Source organism: Microcaecilia unicolor, chromosome 11, assembly GCF_901765095.1.
Source record: "Microcaecilia unicolor chromosome 11, aMicUni1.1, whole genome shotgun sequence".
NCBI lineage: Eukaryota > Metazoa > Chordata > Amphibia > Gymnophiona > Siphonopidae > Microcaecilia > Microcaecilia unicolor.
The window spans coordinates 181,070,905-181,098,895 of NC_044041.1; the positions used below are offsets into that span (position 1 = coordinate 181,070,905).

The following is a 27,991-nucleotide window of genomic DNA, read 5'->3' on the forward strand; positions in this document are numbered from 1 at the left end:
AAACATGCTACCCCATAACACATATCCTGTTTGTATGCACTAAGTGCAGGTTAACAATCTTTTAAAAATCATTTTTAGAGGAGACGTGTCATGGACGGAGAATAGGTGCTCCCGCATTTCCCAGCTAGTGCATTCGCATTAGCACATGCTAACTAGACAACTCGGGGTTAATGTAGGACTAGATTCTATATATCGTGCCTAAACATTTGGCGACAAAATGAATTTCGCCTAAGCGCATTCTATAAAGTACACTTTAATTTACGCGTACTTTATAGAATAAACCTCAATTTCTATGTGGTTTACAGAATACGCCAAGCGCCGGTCCACACAACTAAATTTAGATACAGGCAGTCAGGGGCGGACTGACCGTTCAGGCAATCAGGCAGTGCTTGAGGGCCCAGAGGACCTAGGGGGCCCAGAGGCTCTGCCCAATGCCCGCCACACACTACAGCCCTCCCCAGTCCTACCTTGAAAACTGCATCGCTAATGGCATCTGTGTGTGGAGGGGGGAACATGTGCTTTCCTGCCCATTGTGATGTCACTATTCCTCCTGCCTGGCACAGCTGTATTTTTAAAATGGTGGCCGAGACTACCCGCGGATGTCTCGCGAGACTATTGAGACCTGCAAACTCTTAGCCACCATTTTGAAAACACGGCGGTGCCGGCAGGTGGGAGAATAGCAGCAGGCAGGAAACAACATGCTCCTCCCCCCCCCCCCCCCCCCCCACAGAGACCACAAGACCACCAGGGCCCTTCAGGTAGGACCAGGGCAGCGGGGGTGACAGCTGCGGCGGTAGGAGGGCAGCAGCACAGCAGTAGGGGGTGTCGGGCAGCAGCCAGGCCGGGGGGCCCAGGGGGTTTGGCACTTTCGAATCGTGTTTTGCTGAATATCAATCTGGCTGCTGTATTTTGGGCGGTCTGGAGTTTTTTGAGAGTTGTTCTTTGCATCCTGCGTAGATTCCGTTGCAATAGTCTGCATGACTTAGGACCATTGATTATTAGGTTTCGAAAGGTTTCTCTTGGGAAGAAAGGTTTTAGTCGTTTGAGCTTCCACATTGAATAGAACATTTTCTTTATTACAGAGTTTACCTGGCTTTCGAGAGTAAGGTTGCGGTCGAGTGTGACACCGAATATTTTCAAGCTGTCTGAGGTAGGGAGGGTGTGTTCTGGGGTATTTATGGTTGTGGGTTTGTACTTGTTGTGTTGGGAGGAGAGGATGAGGCACTGTACTTTTCAGCCCCTACCGATTTACACGAATGAGGCCCCCTTATGAGTCTGTGCACCCCTCCACATCCTCCATGGGCAGCCCCCAAGTTACCCAGCATGAAGACACAAACAAGCATGAATCCCCTTTCCACATTTTCAATTATTTTATTTCATTTTCATGCAACCAGGAACATGTGTATAAAATGTGTCATGCCTCATAGATAAAATTTCCTTATAAATACCTAGGGAAAAAGCACATGAATGCCCAACCATTAATCCCTCAGCTGTACAAAGACTGTGCTGTTAGTTATCCGGGTCCTGTGAAATCCCACCACAAACAAATCCTTGCTCTTGTGCAGAAAATGGATATAACGCACTCCTGGGCCATAGTTTTTGAAGATATGTGAAACCTTGGAAAAAGAAAAAAATAAATGAAAATTATATCACCTGCAAAACTGTAGAAGGACTTTATGAAGCAAAACAATTAAGAAACAAATCATTTAAAAAGTGTTAATACCAGTGGCGTTCCATGGTTGCCTGACACCCAGGGCAGATCGCCACTGCGCACCTCCCCTGGGTGCAGGATGCAGGGCAGCACGGCACACACACTCCCCGCCTTCCAAGTTCCGACGCCGCCTCCCCCCCCCCCCCCCCGACGCAGTCCCCACCTGCCAACCAGGTTCCAGCTCCGCCCACCCCAGCGTGGCGCCTCACATCTGCAGCGCTGCTGTAAAAAGAAGAAAATCGCCTCTTCATCAGCCCTTCCCTCACTGTGTCCCGCCCTCGAAGAAATAGGAAGTTATGTCAGAGGGTGGGACACAGTGAGGGAAGGGCCGACGAGGAGGCGATTTTCGGCGCCACGCTGGGGTGGACGGAGCTGGAACCTGGTTGGCAGGTGGGGACTGCGTCGGGGGGGGGAGGCGGTTCCATGCCAAGGGGGGGGTGTGGAATGGACGGAGCGGAGCACCCCTCCCCACCCTTTGACACCCGGGGTGGACCGCCCCCCCCCCCCCGCCCTTGCTACACCACTGGTTAATACAGTCTAAAACACTCTTCCTATTTGATGCTTCAACAGACTGAAGAATCATCCCCACTCAAACCAGAAAAAAGAACAGGAATAGTTGTATAAAATATTCCCCCACCACCACCTTACCGCCTCCCCAAGGGCTGAGCAATGAAACCAGCAATTTTAGTTCAGATGTTTACCATAATGGGACTAAAAAGTTCCCATATTTGAGGATATCTTTGTAGCAAACTCAATCTGGAACCTTTTGACTTACACATATCCAGTTTTTGGTGTCCCCGCTCATTTTATTCTCAGGAGCATGAGAAAATTCCTTAATCACTGTCTTCTGATCCTCAGCCAGTAGCTTGATGTGAAGCTCAAAAACATGTTTGTCCAATTTGCTGTCTTCGTACCTGAAAGTCAAAATGAAGAAAGCACATTTCAATTCAATTCCGCAAACTACTGAAGACTTATCTCTTTGAGAAAATCTACGGCAAGGATCAAAACACATGAAATCCATACAAACCAATAGATACGCACCAAAACACTCTATCCTGAAGTCTCTTCTCCCGTATCCTCACCACCCTTAAAACCCTACCCACAAATAAGAATGTTAGACCTTTACGTTCCCTCGATATTGTTTGTCCCCCTCTCAACTCACCACTGTTATCTTCTGATGTTCTATTCCCAAATGATATCCTGAATTTACTCTGTCTTCTATAACTCATCATAATGTAATCCATAATCGTACTGTAACCAATTGTACTTCCATCATTCTCAAAGTATTGTAAGCCACACTGAGCCCGCAAATAGGTGGGAAAATGTGGGCTACAAATGCAAATAAATAAATAAATAAAACCCTCTCTCCTAGCTTCAGTCCTCTTAATTGGCAGTTTGCACTTGATTTCCCAAAGCAGAGATTAGATCCCCGTTCTCAATTTCCTAGAGAGTTTAAACTCAGTGTAACCTGTTACGATCTGTGCAAGCAGTACTTTAAGGGGGTTCCCTTGGTTAGGGGCAGTCCGCTAGTGGTATCACACCCCAGGCAGAATATTTATTGTCTCCCAGTCCTCTCCCTTTCTTCACTCAGCACACACAAGCTTTTCTCCAAGGGACCAGGTTCTCTCCTGGGAGAGGGGATATCCCCTCAAGGCACATGTGTAGTTTTCCCTCTTCACTACCAGGCCAGGGCGTGTCAACTAACTTTATTGAAACTCATGCAAAACATATCTTACTTTCTGCCTCGCTTCACCCCATGCTTGGAACAAACTCCCTGAGCCCATACGCCGGGCCCCCTCCCTACCCATCTTCAAATCATTGCTCAAAGCCCACCTCTTCAATGTCGCTTTCGGCACCTAATCACAACACCTCTACTCAGGAAATCTAGACTACCCCAACTTGACATTTCGTCCTTTAGATTGTAAGCTCTTCTGAGCAGGGACCGTCTATAGTTATTAATTTGTACAGCGCTGCTTAACCCTAGTAGCGCTCTAGAAATGTTAAGTAGTAGTAGTAGTACTTTGAGGTGGTCTTTCTGTCCTGAGATTGTACAGCAACGGATAAACACCGTAGAGTACACATCTCATATCCTTCATCTGCGTCTGGGATTCCTTTCAGAGGTTTCCTGGTTGCTGGGCAAACCTATCCCCTTCAGTAAAAAAAATACTTCACAGTCTCTCCTTTCAGGGATCCTTCCCCATAGACTCTCTCAAAAAGAAATCCTTCTTTGCAATACCTTCTCCTATAGTTAAGCTCCAAGTTGGTGCTTTTCTCTCTCTCTTTTCCTTCCTTTCGCTTGTGGTTCGAGCCCTCAAATTCACTCCTTGCTTCACCATTTAAGTAGAGATGTGGGTAAAACCTCTAACTTTTACACACATTTCACACAAGATGCTGACTTAAAACTCAAGGATGGCTTCAAACTCGACATAAAGGGGCTGATATTCAGACTGGTTTAACTCCCATGGTCAAAGATCAGCCCGGATATTCAATGCCGGGCAGTTTCTGGTGACTGGCATTGAATATCCAGTTTATTTCTGGCCAGTTTAAAGATAGCTGGCTAAGTCGATATTCAGACTTTGCCGGTTATCTTTAACCAGTCAAAGATATCCCATGCTTTCATGCAGCCAAATATGGCCACTAAACCCAGTTTAAAAATCAGCGGATAGCCGGTTATATCGGCTGATACAACCAGCTATCTGCTAGCCGCTAACCGGGGATATTCAGCGGGGGATAGATGGTTATTCCCCACTCAATATCAGTGGATAGCCAGTTAAGCACTATTTAACCAGTCAGCAGCTGTTCTGGCTCTTTCCTGCCCCGAAGAGGTCACTAGACCACCAGGGCAGTAGATAGTAAGTAAGGGAAGGGGAGGCTAGGATAGGCCCGCCGCCCGCCCGCCCGTTTGTCCAGAAATCCGGAGAAACGGGCGGACTGGCAAAACCCGTCCAGACGCCCGAACATGTCCTCAAAAAGAGGACATGTCCGGGCAAATCCGGACATATGCCCATGGTAACCCTATGTACAAGGACTGTATGAGTTTTGGTTACATGGTATTGTAAGAGGACCCATCTTCAGAAAAGGAAACCTTACTTCCAATTTTAAAACTCAAGCTCTCACGGTGTCCTTTTACCTTAGGTTTCAGTTCTCTGAGATAGGTCTTTACATTTAAAAAAAAAAACCTCTTCCTTCTCTCTCAAAGAAAGAAGTTGAATGAAATTATTTAAATTAAAATTAATAGATGTCAGCAGAGAAAAGATGTAACACTCTGAAGATTAAATATGTTTCAATCAGGGGCATAGCTAAGGGTGGGCTCAAGCCCACCCAGTTTGTCAGATTATTTTAACCATGGGTTACTATCCACCTTATAACTGAAAGAGAAAAACGCCTAGATTTCGACCCAAATCGGGAGATAGACATTTATCTCACAAAAACGAGTAAATCGGTATAATGGAAAGCCGATTTTGGACGTTTTCAACTGCACTCCATCGCAGAAGCGTACAAAGTTGACGGGGGCGTGTCGGAGCCGTGGCGAAGGTGGAACTGGGGCGTGGTTATCGGCCAAGGAGAGATGGGCGCCTTTCGCCGATAATGGAAAAAAAGTATGCGTTTGTAGCTAGAATTTAGGCCACTTTTCCTGGACCCTGGTTTTTCACGAACAGGGCCCCAAAAAGTGCCCTAAATGACCAGATTACCACCAGAGGAAGTCGGGGATGACCTCCCCTGACTCCCCCAGTGGTCACTAACCCCCTCCCACCACAAAACATGATGTTTCACAACTTTTTATTTTCACCCTCAAATGTCATACCCACCTCCCTGGCAGCAGTATGCAGGTCCCTGGAGCAGTTGTTAGGGGGTGCAGTGGACTTCAGGCAGGTGGACCCAGGCCCATCCCCCCCCTACCTGTTACAATTGTGCTGCTTAATGCTTAGTCATCCAACCCCCCCCCCCCCAAACCCACTATACCCACATGTAGTTGCCCCCCTTCACCCCTTAGGGCTATAGTAATGGTGTAGACTTATGGGCAGTGGGTTTTGAGGGGGATTTGGGGGGCTCAACACACAAGGGAAGGGTGCTATGCACCTGGGAGCTCTTTTACCTTTTTTTTTGTTTTTGTAAAAGTGCCCCCTAGGGTACCCAGTTGGTGTCCTGGCATGTGAGGGGGACCAGTGCACTACGAATCCTGGCCCCTCCCATGAACAAATGCCTTGGATTTATTCGTTTTTGAGCTGGGCGCTTTCATTTTCCATTATCACTGAAAAACAAAGACGCCCAGCTCACAAATTGTTGAATAAAACATGGACGTCTATTTTTTTCGAAAATACGGTTCGGTCCGCCCCTTCACGGACCCGTTCTCGGAGATAAACGCCCATGGAGATAGACGTTTTCATTCAATTATGCCCCTCCACATCAACCAAATATGGCCTCCAGCTTTGTTTATGAGAATTTCCTCCCCCTTTGTCCACCAGCTACAGTGGAGTAGCCTAGTGGTTAGTACAATAGACTTTGATCCTGGGGAACTGAGTTCAATTTCCACTGCAGCTCCTTGTGACTCTGGGCAATTCACTTAACCCTCCATTGCCCCTGATACAAAATAAGTACCTGCATATATGTAAACTGCTTTGAATGTAGTTGCAAAAACCTCAGAAAGGTGGTATATCAAGTTCCATTTCCCTTTCCCTAATTACAGGAAAGGGAGGACTATGCCATGAAAGGGTTAACCACAATATTCATGTGGATTAGGAATGTTTTCATCCCATTCTCAGATAACATAGTGATCCTTGCACTTGGTTCCATATTTCAGAGGAGGCACAAAGGTTTAAGGGACAGTAACCCTCAAATAAGACACCTCTTCCTAAAAATCCCAAGCCTTCCCCCTCCAGGTCTTCTTGTCAAGTAAATAGCAACCCCCCCCCCCCTCCCAATCCAAGCAAAGTTATGGCCATATCTTTCTGAAATCCTCATCCCCACCCATAGGACCAAAATTGAGCTCCTCCACCCTTGGTCCTCTCCTTACCCTATACCGAAGGTCTTAAGGTAGGAAGGGGGGCAGAAATGATCCTCACCAGTGCCACCACTCAGGGCCGTGCCAACACAGTAAGCGCGGTAAGCGCCGCAGGGGGGTGCCTGCCTTCAAGGGCGCCGCGCTGTCGAGCCGTATTTTTTAAAAAACCTTACTCCTCCGCTCCATCCCCGATTCCCCGGCGCTTTAAATTTACCTCTCTCCGCCTCCGGCTCCGACGTCTGCGCAGCGTCAGTGAAAGCACTGCCTGTCTGACGTCTCTCCACCAGCCTTCCCTTCGCTCGTTCGTTCCCTCTGTGTCCCGCCTTCTTCTGACGTCATTTCCTTGAGGGCGGGACACAGAGAGAACGAACGAGCGAAGGGAAGGCTGGTGGAGAGACGTCAGACAGGCAGCGCTTTCACTGACGCTGCGCAGACGTCGGAGCCGGAGGCGGAGAGAGGTAAATTTAAAGCGTCGGGGAATCGGGGATGGAGCGGAGGAGGCTCAGGCCAAACCCAGCCATTTCCTCCATCGCGCCCCAGACGGCAGCTTGGGGGAGCAGCGCTCGGCTCTTTGGCACCGCCCAGCTCTTCACGCGCCTTGGAGCCAGGCAGGTCCGGGGGTGGGGGAGGGCGTGCGTGCTTGCGCGCCAACTGATAGTCTGCAGAGACCCTAGGCACGGCCCTGCCGCCACTGAAAATGGCACTGATTGATCTAAGGCTGATACAAAATTAGATGTTGGTCTTTGCACTAAACCAAACTAAAGTAGATGATATAATTACCAGTCAAGGATAAAAATGTCTGGCTGGTAGGAATCCAGCAGCTCTTCCCAGAGTCCCTCGGCCTTCAGATCCACACACTGTTCTTTAATAGACCAGCTAAAAAAAAACAGAAGAGAGACACAGGTTCCATTAGACAGGACTATACAGACTATGATAGAAGCAAGGGACAGCATTTCACAGTACTGCGTGTCCCGTTCTCTAAGTGTCCTTAGTCTTGCTGCTCAGACATCCTGTGTGATTCATTTTTGCTTAGTTGCTTGTCACCTGCATCTGCTCATTTGTTTACCTGAGATCACTCTGTTTCCTTCCATCTGTTAGTGCAGGGTGATATTTTTATCAGCCATGCTTGTTATGTGTTAACTTTTTATAAACTGCCTTCATTGTCTCTGACAAATGTTTATGAATGAATAAATAAATAAAAATTAACTAGACGGATAATATTTGGTCTACAGCATTTTTTTTAAACACCAGCTGCTACAGATTTTTTTATGTCTGGATATTTAGTGCTGGAACTTAACATAGTAGATGACGGCAGATAAAGACCTATACAGTCCATCCAGTCTGCCCAAACAAGTTAAACTAGAGTTACCATGCAAATCTCTCTCATGCAGATTCATTAAGCAAATCCTGAAAGCCTGACCCATCAGCTATCCTTGAGGACTGGGAGTGAAGACTAAGATCGTTTGCTGACTCATACGATCCAATTCCTATCTGTCCTCTTTACAATTAGAGCTGACCGAATATTTGTATTTGATTCAATTCGGCCCCAAATAGTGCCCCAAATACATTATTCATATTCAGCCGAATAGTGATTTATATTCATATACGAATAATCCAGGGCTCTACTGTGCTAAATCCTAATGAAATAAACATTTGTCTCTGATTTCACATTGTTCCTTTTATTATTTGTTATGTTAAAGCTCAATGCCCATTATTCATATTCTAAGTATTCATATTCAGCTGAATAATATTTTTCATTATTCGTATCCAGCCAAATAATAAAATTTGCTATTCGGTACAGCTCTGAAATAGAACAGTGTCCCAATTAGGCTAAAGTAGGGTAAACCCGTCTTAAAATCCAGGTCTGAAGTAAATTACAGAGCCTGAGGTGAAACAATGAAGAAAGAACTAGGTCAGAAAACCTACATAAGTACATAAGTATTGCCATACTGGGACAGACCAAAGGTCCATCAAGCCCAGCATCCTGTTTCCAACAGTGGCCAATCCAGGTCACAAGTACCTGGCAGAAAAACAAAGAATAGCAACATTCCATGTAGAACCCCAAAGAGTAGCAAGATTCTAGAATTCTAAAGAATAACAAGAACCCATGCAGAATTTCAAAGTGTAGCAACATTCCATGTAGAACCCCAAAGAGTAGCAAGATTCCATTCAGAATTCCAAGTGCATAAGTATTGCCACATTGGGACAGACCAAAGGTCCATCAAGCCCAGAATCCTGTTTCCAACAGTGGCCAATCCAGGTCACAAATACCTGGCAAGATCCCAAAAGAGTAAAACAAATTTTATGCTGCTTATCCCAGGAATACTAAAATGTGACGGTCTGTGCCCTGAAGAGGACAGGTACAAATCAAGGTAGGGTATACACAAAAAGTAGCACATATGAGTTTATCTTGTTGGGCAGACTGGATGGACCGTGCAGGTCTTTTTCTGCCGTCATCTACTATGTTACCACGTTACTATGTTTGAACACTTGTAAATTGCAACCGAGGTGGAGTCTCATATCACGGAAGTGGCTGTTAGTTTCCTGCTCCTAGTCAGTTATAAAAGAGCATGATCGCCATTTTGAACCGACAGCAAGAAGCTGCGATGAGACACATAATAGTAAATTCTGGTTCTTTAGGTGTAATGATGTTAGAACACTTGTAGAAGGGTAAGAGATTGTTTCTTTGACAGATATGTGATTTATTTTGTTAGGCTAAATGGTGTGAGACCCCCTTCACGAAGCGTGGCGAAACAGGCACCTGTCGGGGCATACACACACACCAGTTTGGAATGCTGAGCACACCGGCTCTTTAAGCTAAGTGTCTTTGGAATATATTTTTATGTGATAAAGTGGTTAGCACAGGTTGATAAATGAATTGTAATTGTAACAATAGGATGGAGGTGGTTTTAGTCAATGATTAAAGATTGATGCACGAGTTTAGATTCACCATGGGAGTGATATGAGAATCCGTGCCAAGTGATATGAGACTCCACCTCGGTTGCAATTTACAAGTGTTCAAGATATATATTCTCCTATTCACATTTTAGTAGTTTGTACAATATTATTGGAGAAGGTAAAGCCGTATATTTTTTACAGTATCCCAGGAATAAGCAGTGAATTTTCCCAAGTCCACCTTAATAATGTTTTATGGACTTTTTATTTTTAAGGAATTTGTCCGAACATTTTTAAACCCTGCTATGCTAATGGATTTTGCCACATTCTCTAGAACTGATTTCCAGAGTTTAATTCCACATTGCGTGAAGAAATACTTTTTCTGATATTACAAACAAAAATACTGACAGTATGGTAAAGAAAATCTTTTATTGGCATAAACTCAAACATAAAACCTGACATGGCCTCAGTTTGGCTACTTCTTGCATTAGAGGTTGTCTACAACCTGTAAAACATATTAAGAAGTATCTATACTGTCAGAATCCCTGTTGGTAAAATCCAGGTTCTCTGAACTGGTTCTTTCTTATTTCAGCCTGATATTTCTATCAGGTACTGTTTCTATTTACAGAGCCAGGGTCAGTCCTTATCAGGGCTTTTTTTGAGGGGGTACTTGGAGGTACTGAGTACCGGCACCTTTTCCACTGGACCCCAAATTTTAATGAAAGAGCTCAGGCTCTACATACCAGTTCTGCAGTGGCGTTCCTAGGTTGGCTGACACCCAGGGCGGATCGCCGATGCACCCCCCCCCCCCGGGTGCAGCGCGACCCCCCCCCCACCCCCAGCGAAAGGACATACCTCCCCCCCCCCCCAGCGAAAGCACAACCCCCCCGGGTGCATTTTTACCTGCTGGGGGGGTGCTGCACGCCTGTCTGCTTCGCTCGTTCCATGCTCCCTCTGCCCCGGAACAGGAAGTAACCTGTTCCGGGGCAGAGGGAGCACGGAACAAGCGGAGCAGACAGGCATGCAGCACCCCCCCCCCCCCCAACGGCGTGCACCCAGGGCGGACTGCCCCCCACTGCCCGCCCCCCTTGGTTCGCCACTGAAATTCTGCCTTGTCATAGATTCTGTGACTGGTTGCAGGGGGCCTGGCTATTGTGGGATGGGTCCAGAAGTGATCACCTCACCCCTGAAGGGTGGCCTTAGCATTTGAGTACCGGCACCTTTTTTGCTAATAAAAACACACTGATCCTTATACAGTTGAATGTAATCCAGTACCAGTGGTAAATTCCACCACACAGGGTCAACCAAACAATTCTCTCTCACATCCATTGTAACTAGGCTGTTTATGAAGGGAAGTCAACACCCTATTACACACTGTCCTAATTTATCCCACAGATAATTAGCCCCAAAATATTCAACGCCTTAATGGCATGTACATAAGTACATAAGTATTGCCATATTGGGACAGACCAAAGGTCCATCAAGCCCAGCATCCTGTTTCCAACAGTGGCCAATCCAGGTCACAAGTACCTGGCAGAAAAACACCAAAAAGTATTAAACATTTTATACTGCTTATCCCAGAAATAGTGGATTTTCCCCAAGTCCAGTTAATAATGGTCTATGCACTTTTCCTTTAGGAAGTCATCCAAACCTTTTTTAAACTCCACTAAGCTAACTGCCTTTACCACAATCTGTGGCAACAAATTCCAGAGTTTACTTACACATTGAGTAGCCTTAGCTTGAACTGACCTCTGTACTCTGTTGGTACCCAATGTAACCGTCTTAAATACTGGGGACACATGATCCCTCACTCTCAGTCCTCCTACAATCTTAGAAGCTAAATTTGCAACAATGTATTTTATTTATTTATAATTGTTTATATATCCCTTGGGAAAGGGAAATGATAAACTGCCTTTCTGTGGTTTTTTGCAACTACATTCAAAAAGCAGTTTGCACAGTATATACATGTACTTATTTGTACCTGGGGCAATGGAGGGTTAAGTGACTTGCCCAGATTCACAAGGAGCTGCACTGGGAATCAAGCCCACTCACTAACCACTAGGCTACTCCTCTACTTGAACCTGTGCATGTTTTGAATACACAGTTACTTTTAGGCCTTTTAAAACATAGCAGCTTAAGTCAATATTCAGCACTGAAGTGACCATGGATAAGGCATAAAGAGACCCTTTTACAAAGCAGTGATAAGCCCAACACAGGCTTACCATTTATTTAGATTTTGCTCACACCTTTTTCAGTAGTAGCTCAAGGTGAGTTACATTCAGGTACACTGGATATTTTTCTGTCCCAGGAGGGCTCACAATCTAAGTTTGTACCTGAGGCAATGGAGGGTTAAGTGACTTGCCCAAGATCACAAGGAGCAGCAGCAGGATTTGAACAGGCCACCTCTGGATTGCAAGACCAATGCTTTAAGCACTAGGCCACTCCTCCACCCATGTGGCAATCTGAAGCTAAAGAAAGTCCAACACGGGCACCGGCGGTAGTTCCAGTCTTAATATGCGCCATTTCCCGTGCTAGGGAAAATAGCACCCTATTTTTCAGCATGGCAGTTACCTGGTCCTAATCAGGCACGAGCTACCACTGGTTAGCATGGGAGCCTTTACCACCACTTCAATAAGTGGTGTTAAGTGCTCCCCCCACATGGCCACACAGTAAGTGAAATCTTAACACATGGCCATGTCTTTTTTCGGCCTTTTTACCCGCTGCAGTGAAAAGTTTTGGAAGCGAAACTTATGCTGGGCCTCCAAGCTCTCCCTGCCCCCACCTCCACCTGGTGCACAGAACGAGTTCCTCTCCCTCACCCCAACATACAGAATAAGTCCCTCTCCCAGGCCTATCATCCACCTCCTGATGGTCTAGCGGGTAGTCAGGGGAGGAGCAATCTGCAGTCACTCCTGCCTGTGCCAGCTCCAATCTTACAATGGTTGCCATGACCTCCAGTGGCAGTCTTGCGACACTGCCCTAGAGACTGCAGCAGCCATTTTGGCAGCGGAAAGGACAAGGGATCACTCCTGCCCCCACTAGACCACAAGGGGATGGATGGTAGACCAAAGGGAGGGTGGGGGGTTCCTTGTGTGCGCAGAATGAGCGGGTGGTGGCTTATTCCATGCAACGGCTGGGCTGGGGCTGGGCCTGGCCCTAGCAGCCAGTTTTTGTTTTTGCTTCAGCTGAAACCAAGTAGTAAATTTCAGCCACAGATTCGGTTTTGGTCACCCTCTAATCACAAGGCAAATGTCTGAGAATCATCTCTCTATATAAAAGGCAAAACCAACGTTCTATGAAGCCTCCAGCCGGAAGTGTGAAGGGGGCGAGATATCCGGTTTCCCTATGAGTGTCTGCCCCGCCCGCTCTGTAACACAGTCAGTGAAGGAAAACAGCAGAGCACGAAATCAAATCGCTGGCTCTGTAACAGTGAAGGACTCAGAGGGGGAAGGGGAGAGAGGCCAGAGGGCACGGACACACACACTCCCACATGCACACAGAAGAAAACATTGCTAGCCCCCATTTCATTTGCATCAGAAACGGGGCTTTTTTACTAGTATACAATATTTTCCAAGTGATGTAAACCAGTGAATCTATAAATACCTCAGCAATTTTGATAGTAACCATGAACAGAGCACACTATAATTGTTCAACCATGAATGGAAAAATGAACGGACTACTTTAGCACAGTCATTCCAACATAAATAAAATCTTAGCTGTCAATTAATTTGAAATTTAGATGTGAATCTAGCTGGATACCCAAATCCCTAACTTGTGTGGGTCATGGTAACCCCTCACCTAAGATCTGTAGTTTTTGCGTGAGGCAGGGCCTGTCTTCTTAATCTGATAACACAGAGTTCATTAGTTACCACATAAGTTTAGATCAGTGAAATGTAAAATTCAGGACAAAGGGAAAATGGTGGGGGTGGAGAAGCCGATGCCTTCCTTAAACTGATTGCTGTCAAGCTGTCAAGTTGATTGAGAGCACAAACTAACAGGAGACACTCAAATTAGCTTTTACACATGTAAACCACTGAGGAATTGGAGAAGGTGCAGAGAAGGGCGACAAAAATGATAAAAGGGATGGAACGACTTCCCTATGAGGAAAGGCTGAGAAGGGTAGGGCTCTTCATCTTTGAGAAAAGGCGGCTGAGGGGTGATATGATAGAAGTCTACAAGATAATGAGCGGAGTAGAGCGGACAGATGTGAAGCGTTTGTTTACACTTTCAAACAACAATAGAGCCAGGGGACACAAGATGACGCTAGAATATGGTAGATTTAAAACAAATTGGAGAAAGTTTTTCTTTACTCAGCGGACTCTGGAACTCGTTGCCGGAGAATGTAGTGGCAGCAGCTGGCCTTACGGAGTTTAAAGGGGGTTTGGACAGATTCCTGAGGGAAAAGTCCATTGAACATTTTTAAAAAATTAAAATAGATATGGGTTTTGCCGGGTTCTTGAAGCCTGGATTGGCCACTGTCGGAGACAGGATGCTGAGTTTGATGGACCCTTGGTCTTTTCCCAGTATGGCGGTGCTTATGTGCTTATGCTTATGTGGCCTTACAAGGAAGGATGCTTTTGCTGGAGGATTCCGGAATATCTGTCTCAACAGGAAGAAGAATGAATATGATTCTATTTGAGTGCATTTCATTGGCAAAATCAATGTAAGAACACCAAATTAATAATGAATAAAATCTGAGAATGGCCATGTGATAGGCAAGTGATTGGTTAGAGTGAGTGAAGAGACATTAATATCAGGAGGTGAATGAACTTACTTATACGACCTGCCTAGAACATCCTCCCATCAGATGAGTCAGTAGTGCTGCAATGCAGGTATTGCAGGAATGTTTACAGACGTAACATTCGTTGGCCCAGTAAAACTATGTCCTTTCATGCTGCCTAATCCTAGAACAATTTACATCTGCTGAAGTATAAGTATGTTACGATGGACAGGACAGATGCCATTCCTGAGAAGAGTGAGTTTGTGCCGCAGGGCATTTGGCAAACAAATTACATACAGATACAGTGAGTCCCTGCCTCAGGGAACTTACAACCTAAGTGGGCATCAGGAATAATGACAGATGGGTGGAGCTCATACTTACACAAATAAATTATAGAACACTATAATTTACATGCTTATATCTGACATTTAGGTGCTAACAGACCAGATGTACAGCTGGGGAAAAGTCTTCATGCCTAAATGTTAAGCATGTATAAACTGGGTCATACACATACTAGTATTCCCAACGATTCCCAAACCTGCCCTGGGGGAACCTCAGCCAGTCAGGATTTCAGGATACCCACAATGAATATGAACTTAAGAACAAAAGAATGGCCCTACTGGCAGGGTTGGCCTGATCATTAGGCCACCTGAGGCGGGGGCCTTAGGCGGCACCCTTCTGGGAGTGGCATCTTCCCATTCCTTCCTCCACCCTGTTCCCCGAGTTTACCTTCTATCTTCATGTTTCAAAAGCCAGCGGCGACAGGCACGGTTCCCATATGCTGCCCTGCCGCCGGCACCCATCTCTTTCTTTTACTACGGCCACCTCTCTGATGTAACTTCCTGTTTCCTCAGAAGCAGCCGCAGTAGAGAAGAGGCCAGTGCCGGCAGCAAGGCAACATATGGGAATCGCTGTCACTGCCGGCTTTTGGAACATGAAGAAAGAAGGTAAATTCGGGAAACGGGGTTGTGGAAGGAAGGGGGGAGATGGCAGAACTTGGCCCGGGGGGGGGGCAGCATCGACTCGGGAGAGGGCAGCATCTTGCCTTGGGCCACCCCTGCATACTGGGTCAGAGCAATGGATCATCTAGGCCAGTATCCTGCTTCCAACAGTGGCCAATCCAGGTCACAAGTACCTGGCAGAAACTCAAGGAGTAGCAAGATTCCATGCTAAGGGCAAGAAGTAGCTTCCCCTTGTCTGCCTCAATAGCAGACTATGGACTTTTCCTCCAGGAACTTTTCCAAACCTTTTTTAAATACAGATACACTAACCGCTGATATCACATCCTTTTGCAATGAGTTCCAGAGCTTAACTATTTCTTGACATAGATTTACATACCAAGGAGGGAGTGCATGCAAATCGATCTCATGCATATTCATCGTGGATATCCTAAAAACCTGACTGGCTGGGGTTCCCCCAGGACAGGTTTAGGAATCACCTACCAGGTACCCTCCAGGCACCGTTGACCTTGCATAGGCCAGCAATAATGGCTGTGATAAATTAAACTACTTAGCTATATAGATAGGAGCTGAATATCAATGCAATACGTATAGGTTAGCAGTCATATATATATTCTGAGATCCTAACTATATATGCATATGAATGCTGACCACAATTTCGTTAACCTTCTGGACTTTCTAAACCTTCTGAGCAAACGTGTGACTCTAGAACCTTCAACCCAATTCCCTGAGAGGACATATCTCCTCTGTACTGTCACCGCCTTTTCCATTAAGAGTGGAGGACGCCAGGGGCGTAGCCAGACACCCAATTTTGAGTGGGCCTGGGCCCAAGATGGGTGGGCGGAAGAACTCCGCCTTGTCCCACAAGTGATTTGGTCTCTCTCTCTCTCTCTCTCGCCTGCATGCCATATGGTCTCTCAAACGTCCTCCCCTCCTCCCCTGCATATCTTTTAAATAGCAGATTTTCACTGGCAGCGAGCAGCAACTAATACACACTGCTCATGTGGGCCCCACAGCCTTCCCTCTGATGCAACTTCCTGTTTCCGCATAAGCAGGAATACCTCAGAGGGTAGGCTGTAGCGCTGGTGCGAACAGTATGTATCAGTCACTACTCACTGCAGGCGAAGATCTGGCTGGTGGGGCTTGGGGATCCCTGCCAGCCACATCATAGGTGTACTGCTATTGGGTGGGCCTGAACACAAAGTGAGTGGGCCTGGGCCCACCCAAGCCCACCCTTGGCTACGCCACTGGAGGACGCTCACATTCCCGATCGTAATGAAAGAGAGAAAAGAATGTGCTGCTTGCTATAAATGTACCTGGAACAAATGACTAAAGAAATAAAATAATAAAATAATTCAATAAAAATAAAGAGAAAAAAAAAGGAAATGCTGACTGTAGGGTTTAAATATTGATCCACATATTTATATGGATTTATGAACAAGCTTGTTTTCCTTCTTTCTCGGCTGGCTGGTCTAAGCATTAGCATATTTTTTTTGTATTTTTGTTACATTTGTACCCTGCACTTTCCCACTCATGGCAGGCTCAATGCGGCTTACATAGGGCAATGGAGGGTTAAGTGACTTGCCCAGAGTCACAAGGAGCTGCCTGTGCCTGAAGTGGGAATCGAACCCAGTTCCCCAGGACCAAAGTCCGCCACCCTAACTACTAGGCCACTCCTCCACTGTTGCTACTATTGGAGATTCTACATGGAATGTTGCTATTCCACTAGCAAAATTCCATGTAGAAGTCGGCCCTTGCGGATCACCAATATGGCCGCGCAGGCTTCTGCTTCTGTGAGTCTGACGTCCTGCACGTACGTGCAGGATGTCAGACTCACAGAAACAGAAGCCTGCGCAGCCTTCCTCATGGAATGTTGCTAGCAACATTCCATGTAGAATCTCCAGTAGTAGCAACATTCCATGTAGAATCTCCAATAGTATCTATTTTATTTTTGTTACATTTGTACCCTGCGCTTTCCCACTCATGGCAGGCTCAATGCGGCTTACATGGGGCAATGGAGGGTTAAGTGACTTGCCCAGAGTCACAAGGAGCTGCCTGTGCCTGAAGTGGGAATCAAACTCAGGACCAAAGTCCACCACCCTAACCACTAGGCCACTCCTCCACTAAGAGAGTCATGGTTAGGAGTCGAAAGATCCTCAGAAGCTTAGCCGAAATTGGATGGCGGAGCAGGTGGGGGAAGAGGGGTTGGTGGTTGGGAGGCGAGGAGATTGGAGGGCAGACTTATACGGTCTGCGCCAGAGTCAGTGATGGGAGGCGGGACTGGTGGTTGGGAGGCGGGAAATACTGCTGGGCAGACTTGTACGGTCTGTGCCCTGAAAAAGGCAGGTACAAATCAAGGTAAGGTATACACATATGAGTTTATCTTGTTGGGCAGACTGGATGGACCATGCAGGTCTTTTTCTGCCGTCACTTACTATGTTACTATGTAATTCTCTGTTCCCTGCCCTCCCTTTCCATCCATGTCCAGCGATTCTCCCCTCTCCCCTCCATGTCCAGCAATTCTCTCACCCCTGCCCTCCCTTCCCATCCATGTCCTCCTCCGCATATTTTCTTTCTTTTTTTAATCGGTGTCTATATTCTTACCCTGGCAGTTTCTGTCAATCTGACCCATCCACATTCTGAATTAGAAAAATCTAGTAACATTTTCATTCCCTTCAGTTTTATTCTATATTGACAGATTTGGCAGGCACTAGAGCAGTTCCTCACACGTAACAGTGCGCAGCTGCTGACAAATTTTCAAGTGATGTCATTTCCTATGTGTGTGTAAAGGAATTGGAGAAGGTGCAGAGAATGGCGACGAAAATGATAAAAGGGAATGGAACACGACTTCCCTATGAGGAAAGGCTGAGAAGGTTAGGGCTCTTCAGCTTGGAGAAAAGGCGGCTGAGGGGTGATATGATAGAAGTCTACAAGATAATGAGCGGAGTAGAGCGGACAGATGTGAAGCGTTTGTTTACACTTTCAAACAACAACAAAACCAGGGGACACAAGATGAAGCTAGAATATGGTAGATTTAAAACAAACAGGAGAAAGGTTTTCTTTACTCAGCGTGTAGTCGGACTCTGGAACTCATTGCTGGAGAATGCGGTGGCAGTGGCTAGCCTTATAGAGTTTAAGGGGGGTTTGGACAGATTCCTGAAGGAAAAGTCCATTGAACATTATTAAAAAATTATTATTATTATTATTATTTTCGTGGGGGGGGGGGGGGGTTGCCAGGTTCTTGAAGCCTGGATTGGCCGCTGTCGGAGACAGGATGCTGGGCTTGATGGACCCTTGTTCTTTTCCCAGTATGGCGGTGCTTATGTGCTTATGGGGAAATTTACTTTGTTCAGAGTGTTTTGGAATTTTTCGCTACTGGAGCAATGTTGTTAAGATCGCACACTCAATAAAGACACACAATAAAACATGAAATTTGTCAGGTGTTTTTGAAAATGGCAGAGTAACATATTAAATGTCAAAAGACAAAGATCCGCACGGTCCATCCAGTCTGGCCAACAAGGTGGACAGAGTTGGATCTGGCATTCTGTGCAGGTTCCACTTCTTCCTGACTAAATACTGGCATCATAACCAGGGCAGTTGGCAACTTGCCTTGCCACCTTATATGGGCAAATTATATGATGCAATCTTGGAACTTAATACCGTTGCGTTTAACCCTAAGAAATCTTCCCCTCCCCCACCACTGACTACCATCATTTATTTGGTAATAGCAACTTTATGATTCTACCTCTCTCCCCATGATAGAGATATATAAAATAATGAATGGAGTGCAACAGGTGGATGTGAAGCGTCTGTTCACGCTTTCCAAAAATACTAGGACTAGGGGGCATGCGATGAAACTACAGTGTAGTAAATGTAAAACAAATCGGAGAAAATGTTTCTTCACCCAATGCATAATTAAACTCTGGAATTCGTTGCCGGTGAACGTGGTGAAGGCGGTTAGCTTGACAGAGTTTAAAAAGGGGTTAGACGGTTTCCTAAAGGACAAGTCCATAAACCGCTACTAAACGGACTTGGAAAAATCCACAATTCCAGGAATAACATGTATAGAATGTTTGTACATTTGGGAAGCTCACCAGATGCCCTTGGCCTGGATTGGCCGCTGTCGGAGACAGGATGCTGGGCTCGATGGACCCTTGGTCTTTTCCCAGTGTGGCATTATTTATGTACTTAAGTAAAGAGATATGCAGCGCCTGCAATTACAGAATATGCAGAAGGACCTGTGGTGGCAGAGTTGTGTTAACGCCATAACTGAGGTCCCGGTAAACAGGAAGAGGAGAGAGACATTGAGGGAGAGAGGGCAGATGCAGTAAACGAAAGTCAAACTGCAATCCAACCTTCTGTCTGTGTGCCTGTCTGCCACCGATGGCACTGGGCCCCCCCTTGGAGGCCAAGCCCAGGGGAATCTTGCCCCCTTGCCCCCCCCCCCCCCCCAGCAGTCCATTTTCTATATATGTGACTCGCCGAGAGAAAAGGTACCAAAAGTGGGGTTACAAATAACAGAGATAAAGGCTATAAAATTTTGAAGGGGTAAATTTGGGTAACTTCCATTTTTTTTAAAGTTTTGTGTATTTTAGGGTCAGTAGAATACGATTATACAATTGTTTTTCACAACTTTGATGTTTCTCATCTTCTACAGCCATTTTTCAAATGCATTTTTCAGAAACAAATTTTATTGATAAATGTTTCTCATTCTTTCAAGATGTAATTAGTCCATACCCGAGGCTGAAATTTGGCAGGATTATGGAATTGATATCCCTCTGTCTTGTGGTATAAATAAGTCACATACCCTACCTTCTGGTACTTTTTTACTCAGCAGGTCACATATTTTATTTATTTATTTATTTATTTTGCTGCATTTGTATCCCACATTTTCCCACCTCTTTGTAGGCTCAATGTGGCTTACATTATGCTATATATATATATATATATATATATATATATATATATATATATATATGTGTGTGTGTGTGTGTGTAGGGAATATTGTGAATATTGTTGACATTTTCCATATCATTTCAAATGAATGCACATCCCTACCGCACACTACCTGATTGAAGGCTTGAAATCCATTCCAGATGTTGGCTCTGGCTCCTAGTTCAGTGGAGCACCTTTCAAGCAGCTCTCCTGCCCTGAAGGGTCAGGACGGCAAAGACACTATAGCCATTCTACTTGGACTGCAATGATCTAGAATTATTTTACGAGCATTGGTGACAACTTGGTCTTGGACTCAACACTGCTCGGAACGTGCTTACCAGAGAAAGAGCGACAAGAAAGTGTGGGAGTTTAGTAAGAATATAGCTAAAGTTACAAGTAAAGTCCTAGAATTATTTGCCAAGATAAATATGATGACAGAGTAGGCCATTAAAGTTAACCACAGTCAAACAAGGAACATCAAATAGAAAATAAAAGCATCCTATTTCAAGACATGTCATTTTCAAGTTCAAATTTCAAGTTCAAGTTTATTCAAGAATTTTTATCCCGCCCATCAAACATGTGTCTAGGTGGCCTACAATCTAATAACAAGACATTTTGTATGTTTTAAAATAATTATGAATGAAAAGCTAGATCACAGATGCAACCACTTGAGGGCAGGGGCGTAGCCAGACACCCAAGTTTGGGTGGGCCTGGACCCAAGGTGGGTGGGCAGCACTCCACCTTGTCCTACAAGTGATTTGGTTTCTCCCTCTCTCGCCTGCATGCCATATGGTCTTTCAAACATCCTCTCTCCCCTGTATACCTTTTAAATACCAGATTTTCACCGGCAGCAAACAGTTGTTGGGAGTTTTGGCTGGTGGGGCTTGGGGTCCATTCCAGCCACATTATAGGTGTGCTGCTACTTGGTGGGCCTGAACCTAAAGTGGGTGGGCCCAGCCCACCCTTGGCTACGCCACTGCTTGAGGGTCACAACTCATAAGTACATAAGTAAGTACATAAGTAATGCCACACTGGGAAAAGACCAAAGGTCCATCGAGCCCAGCATCCTGTCTCCGACAGCCGCCGATCCAGGCCAAGGGCACCTGGCAAGCTTCCCAAACGTACAAACAGTCTATACATGTTATTCCTGGAATTGTGGATTTTTCCCAAGTCCATTTAGTAGCGGTTTATGGACTTGTCCTTTAGGAAACCGTCTAACCCCTTTTTAAACTCTGCCAAGCTAACCGCCTTCACCACGTTCTCCAGCAACAAATTCCAGAGTTTAATTACGCGTTGGGTGAAGAAAACGTTTCTTCAGTTGGGTTTTCCAGATTTCCACAAACAATATGCATGAGATCCATTTGCATACAACGGAAGCAGTACATGCAAATCAATCTCATCTATATTCATGGTGGAAATCTGGAAAACCCGACTGGGTTGTGGCCCTCGACGACCGTGCTTGCTCACCCTGAGCTAGATCCCTAAAGGCAGCAGCTGCTAAAAACCACAACAGAAGTTTCGTAACATTTTTAGCAAAAGCTCTTCTTCCCCTAAAGTTTCAGTGACATTAATTATCCTACCACGTAAGTTCTCTATTCAGTCAATAAGTCTCTGTATAGTCTGACACAGTCTGAGCAGGGGAATAGTCAATTAAAGAGACAAATTACCTGTAATTTGGAAGATAACACACAACCACTCCAGGAGGGATTCCACTAGTGTCCACAGGGATATGTTCTGTGGTTACTTGCCAGCCACTAAAATCTCCTGTAGTCAAAAAGGAAAGTGGTAAAAAAATATTCATTACATTTGTGAGTCTACAATTTTCTTTAGCAAAGTTAATGAAAAGGCAGGGCTTTTTTGTGGGGGTACTGAGTACCGGCACCTTTTCCTTTGTCTGCTAAAATTGGCCCAAGGACCCCAAGTTTTAATGAAAGAGCTCAGGCTCTACACACCAATTCTGCCTTGTCATAGGTTCTGTGACTGGTTGCAGGGGGCCTGGCTATTGTGGGGTGGGTCCCTCAGTGATCACCCCACCCTTCAAGGGTGGCCTAGCATTTGAGTACCGGCACCTTTTTTGCTAGAAAAAAATGCACTGTGAAAAGGGATGTATCCAGAAAAGCAGGTGGGTTTCTGGATCTTCTTAAACTCTAGAACAGGGGTTCCCAAACCAGTCCTTGGGACACACCCAGCCAGTTGGGTTTTCAGGATACCCACAACGAATACGCACAAGATAAATGTATATACAATGGAGGTCGTGCACGCAGATTTATCTTGTGTGTATTCATTGTGGAAATCCAGAAAATCTGACCAGCTGGGTGTGTCCTGAGGCCTGGGTTCAGAACCCCTGGTCTAGAAATCTCTCTTGGATATGATGCCTTCCACTTATTACAAGAAGAAAATCTATTTCATAAACTATGGGTGGGAAACACAGGCACATTTTACAAATGCTGTAATCATTCTTCAACATCTGAGATGCCAGAGCACCCAAAAAAGCAGCCTCACATCTGGAGATGGGAGTGTGTGGTTTCCAAAGCTCATGTCATTTGATGAGAGCAAAGCCTTTTAGAAACAGGAGCTGGGAATCCCAAGTGAAAAAAGTTACACAACAAAAAAAAAAATAAGTAAATAACCCCAAACTTGCATAAACTCACTGCATCTTGTGCCGTCCATCTAATGTAAGTGGAAAATCAGTGTTATCTGCCTTCTACCCATAACATAAATATGCTGGAAATTTCAGCTATAAGGGGGAAGGGGGTAAAAGTAGGGGAGACTCAGGGCTGCAGCCCTGTCCTCCCCGGTGGTACACTTCGAGGTTTTTCATCATTTGGTTTAGACAAGCAGGTGACATTTTACGGAGGCTAATTGAAATCAGTCCCGTCACTTCCTCATTGTGTGCAGTTTCAGAAAGCTCATAGGTAAACACCCTGCCCCGCTTACTCAGGAATGAGTAGCCAGAAAATTGTTGTTTTGTGTCATTTCCAGGAATATGGTTTTATTCATTTTTATTTAGGCATTCTGTCATCAGGACGCAGCTTTTCCTGATAGTGTGCACTGCCCAAGCATGCGCAGTGATTCACACATGCACAATGGTTTGAATGGGCTCGCTATCAGGATAAGAGTGCACTCTTTCAAATTGTGTTTTTTTAATGCTGTTTTTTGATCACTAGTCACATGCGATGACATGGGGTATGTGGAAGAAATAGTGAGGAAAAATGCAACAGGCAGTGGAAGTACTGTGTATCGCTGTTATATTCGGGGGGGGGGGGGGGTGAGCCCTTGGGCCACATTTGTAGGCCCTGCTATGGCAGACAGGTCACCTCTAAGTGCAAAGCAAAGGAGATAAAGCAGAGACTCAAAGCTAGGTGAGACTGGAACCCAGGACTCGGCAAGGCAGAAACTCAGGAACTAGTGAGGCTGGAGCTCAGGAACAAGCAAGGATGGAGCTCAGAAACAAGCGAGGCTAGAACTCCAAGTTGCAAAGGCACGGGAAGAGGGTCTGGGCTTCTGTGAAATATGCCCGGACCCTTTATGTCATCACGGACATGCCCCCTGGAGGTTCCCACCGCTAGCCCAATAAAGTAAGGGCTGTGGCATGTGCATGCACCCTAGGAGGGTGGCGTTCAGCTGACAGAAAGCAAGCCGCCATCCCAAGGCGGCCATGAACAGAGCGGGGAGCATTGGATGGAAGAAGTCACAGTAAGACCATGACAATCACATCATCCAGTCTTTATTATCATGACAATAAATAGCAATCTGTGGCACAGAGGACTTGACACGAATGTGTTTCAGCACTAAGCCTGTGTTAGGAGTCAGCAGTACCAAAACTCAGATAAAACTCTGGTAAAACTGAAACAGTCCTATGAGATAGGATTGGTGAATACGTCGAGAAGATGACCCTATCTCATACGGCTGTCTCAGTTTTATCAGAATATTTTTTTAAAATTTTTTCTTTATTGAATTTTAATTTTTACAAAGAGTAAACTTTGAACAGATATATCAACATATCCATACCAATATTCCACAAAAAATATTTCAAATAGACAAAGTAAACATTGTCCACTAAAGACAATATCTTTATATTGGATTATAGTCCACAATATGACGAAGGGAAGCAAAAATTTTAACTGTGTTTTGGTACCTCTGACTCCTGAAGCAGGCTTAGTGTCAAAACACGGCCGTGTCCTCTGTACCACAGATTGTTATTTATTGACATGATAAATTCCCTGTTTCGGAGACCAGACGCTGTTAACAAAGACTGGTTGATGTGATACACAGTACTTCCATCGTCTGTTGCTTTTTCCTCACTATTTCTGTTCCACATTTTGTCATTGTGGGAATTATATTCTTCTTCATTTGGGACAACATAGGATATGCTATTGGTGTACCCATGTCATTTCCCTAGCCTACTTTGCCATGACAGTTCTGCAGTTATTAAAATAGTTTGTAAGGCGGTTTCCCTTTCCAATCCTTTATCTGCTGTCTCTGTAGTTTGAAGGCAATCTACTGCTTGCCATATCAAAGTCACTAACAGGGGGATGATCAGAAGCAAACGCTAGAGGCTGTTAGCGCCATACTAGCACCGGCATTTGCTAACGCCCCATGAAACAACGCGCTCGAGGGCTCTGAACGCAACTAGCATGCTCATGCTAAACAGGGCTAAACATATTCATCCCCAATGATCAGCGGCAAGCGCGCCAAAGATTGGGTCGCTGACTGCGGCAAACCCTACGCCAGCTCCGAGCTGGCGTTAGGGTTTGCAGATCATTGGGGAGGTCATTTCCTATTCCCTCCTATTGCTCAGAGAACAGCGCACAAAACAAAGCCATCCTTTCCGCTGAAAACCTAACACCAGCTCAGAGCTGGCGTTGGGGTATTTGAAGAGAGAATTTCCCATGATTCCTTCTTTAAAATCTGTTGGTTTTTATTTAACTTGCAAGGACAAGGAATGTGTGGGAGCCAGAGCAAATCTAAAAGTGAAAAACACATTGGCTCCTGTTTTCTGGGCTTAAATATAAGCTTTTTCAACAAAATAAAAATTGAAAAGCTTATATTTAATTTAAAGGCACAGAAGAAAGGCGCTGATGTGTGTTTTGTTTCTGGGGCTGCCTGTTGCATGCATTCAAGAGCTGTGTGCATACTCCAGGCATGTTTCTCCCCTTTTTACAGTGCACATAGAATTTGCATGGCATTAGTTTCCAGCATTGGAGGGCTGTTTTCTGCTGCTGTTTCTGCGCTATTTGCCATCAGTTTCTTGATCTATCGTCCTTCACAGAAGTTAACAGAGCATTTTACTGCAAAAGTATTTTAAAACAAAACACTTTAAGGAGAATGAAAAATAATGCAAAAATCAGAAGGGCCAGACAACAAACGGGAGGGATTTCATAAAAGCAAAACCCAAAGCAAATTTCAACCGAGAGGAAGGAATCTGCTCTGAAAAGAAGTGGGGAACTGTATTCCAGGTTGTTCTCTCAGAACTTATGTCCTAGAAGACGGTCATCTACTACAGTACAACATCAAACCTATTAACCAGGGCATTTCAATTCTTAGCTAATGAGACAGAGGTGACAAATTCAGAGGCAACGCAACACTAGGCAGACTAGGTGTCCACCTAGAGTGGCACAATTTGGATGGGGTGCCGATCATCATATCTACGGATGAATCATGGTGACTGTCATGGAGCCTTCAACATTCACATTTGCTCAAGGCCCATTAGGGCCCCCATTCCCTCCAAATGTCCTGCGGAAAGGGCAGGACCCAGACGGGCCTTGAGCATGTGCAGATGTGCAAGTCCCTTCACCAGCCACATGAATCTTCTGTAGACTCTACTAGACCTATGCTACTGAGGAGCTGGTAAAGAAGGGAAGGGAAGCTGCTGAAAATCTCTGGGAGGGGGGAAGCAGGGCTGCCAAGAGACTGGGCCAGGCCCGGGACAAGGCCGCCCCCAGGGCCCCCCCCCCCCCCCCACCCGCCACCGGGCCCTCTCTCCACCCCCAGGCCCTGCACTGACCTTAAGCGCCTCACCTTTGAAAGTGCAGCAACAAGCAGTGGCAGACCACTCCTTCTTCCATCCCGCCCTCGCGGAAGTTACGTCAGGCGAGGGTGGGACACGGAAGGAAGGCGTGGTCTGCTGCTGCTTGCTGCGCTTTCGAAGGTGAAGCACTTAAGTTCAATGCCAGGGAGTGATGGAGGGTGTGCGGGCCGGACTGCAGCGGCGGCAGCCCCCCCTGGAGGCCCGGGCCCGAGGAATTTTGTCCCCTCTGTCCCCCCCTCTCGGTGGCCCTGGGGGAAGGAGAGATGCAGGACACTACCAGGAAGAGGAGAGGACGGTTAAAGAGAGATGCTGGACACCACAGGGGAGGGGGGAAGTAGAGTGGGTGGAAAGAGAGACATATTGGATACCATAAGGTGGGGGACATGAGTGGGAGAGGAGAGGAGGGAATGAGAGAGCTGCAGAATACCAGGGGAGAGGAGGGAAGAGCTCTTGGACACCAGAGAGTGGGGGAGGGCACATGGCTGAAGGTTACTTAGGGTATCAGGTACTCTTGGGTTAGCCCTACACAAGTTGAGGTCAGGATTTCTTTCTGTAACGCTACAAAGAAGCTTTGGGTGGGACCCTGGCTGCTGACTGGTTGTTGTAGACTAGCACAGGAAGGCTCAATAGTCTGAGGATTAATGTCTCCAGGGCAGCTGATCCCAAGCTGTTCCTTACCGATCTCTTCCAGAGGCTGCATGGGAGGTGGCTCGAGTTCTGAAGGCTGAGGGGGAGGCACACTTGTAGACAACCCTTCACAGAAAGAAAACAAACACTAGTCAGTGCTGCGCTGAAAATAAACACGAACGATTGGAAGCAAAGAGCACTCCCTGTCAAGACAAGAATTTGTATCTAAGCAAGAGTGGGCTTTATTTTCCTGCCACCTCGATTCATTTGTGCTCACTGTGCCTTGGTAGTTTACTGTCTATTAGTTAAGTAGGATCGGAGGAGAGATGCAGCAGAGAAGGCACAGTGCAGATGCTCAGGAGGAAGGCAAGGAGGAGAGGAACGAAAGAAACTGGAGAGTCACTTTACCTTCCGGATTGGGGGACTTCAGGAGGTTCCTGCCAAAAGGTTTCTTCCCGTAAATGCACTGCCAGTCCAGAGAGTCGGGGGTGCTGATGCCTTTATCACTCAGTTTCCACTCCCTCTCACATTTGGCTTTCCAATCGATAGCAGGAGTAGCTTTCGGCTTTGGCTCTTTACATCTCTGTTCCTCTCCCTTTTGGCAAGTCTGTTCCTCTCCCTTTTGACATGTCTGTTCTTCTCCCTCTTTGCATCTCTGTTCCTCTCCCTTTTCACAAGTCTGTTCCTCTCCCTTTTGACATGTCTGTTCCTCTCCCTTTTTGCATCTCTGTTCCTCTGCCTTTTCAGAAGTCTGTTCCTCTCCCTCTTTGCATCTCTCTTCCTCTCCGTCCTTGTCTATCAGCTTCGCGTTCTTTTGCTGTCCCCCAGACATGTCTCCTACTTTACGGAAGATGTTGCACGTTCTTCTTTCCGTGTTGCGATAATCAGGGGAGCGGTCGATGCAGGTCGAGCTTTAATTCCTGTTTACTTTCCCCGCCCACTGTGAGAAGTCAAGTGGGAGGAATACAGTAAGGGTGGAACAGTTCCTTTGAGTTTACTTAAGGAGGACCAGAGAATTCCTTGTTGACTAAAATCTGCTGCAAATACTTGGAAGCACTACAACAGGCTCCTCCGACATTTACACTTGGGACGTGAAATGGGCGTAGACAGA

General features: G+C 45.9%; 1 protein-coding gene across 3 annotated transcripts; it reads right to left on the reverse strand.

Annotated features, from left to right (window-relative positions):
- Window positions 1-1,351: 1,351 nt before the first annotated feature.
- Window positions 1,352-27,796, reverse strand: NCCRP1 (NCCRP1, F-box associated domain containing). 3 transcript variants are annotated; one of them, XM_030218583.1, is made up of 7 exons: window positions 27,662-27,796; window positions 27,289-27,613; window positions 26,932-27,006; window positions 21,890-21,986; window positions 7,494-7,589; window positions 2,487-2,625; window positions 1,352-1,616 (listed from the first exon to the last, which is right to left on the reverse strand). In XM_030218583.1, the coding sequence occupies exons 1-7, from the start codon at window positions 27,710-27,712 to the stop codon at window positions 1,479-1,481; spliced, it is 921 nt and encodes a 306-aa protein (XP_030074443.1). In that variant the 5' UTR covers window positions 27,713-27,796; the 3' UTR covers window positions 1,352-1,478. The 3 variants fall into 3 exon arrangements, with proteins under 3 accessions (XP_030074443.1, XP_030074442.1, XP_030074441.1); XM_030218582.1 differs by having other exon boundaries at window positions 27,289-27,589; window positions 27,638-27,796; XM_030218581.1 differs by having other exon boundaries at window positions 27,289-27,796.
- Window positions 27,797-27,991: the final 195 nt, after the last annotated feature.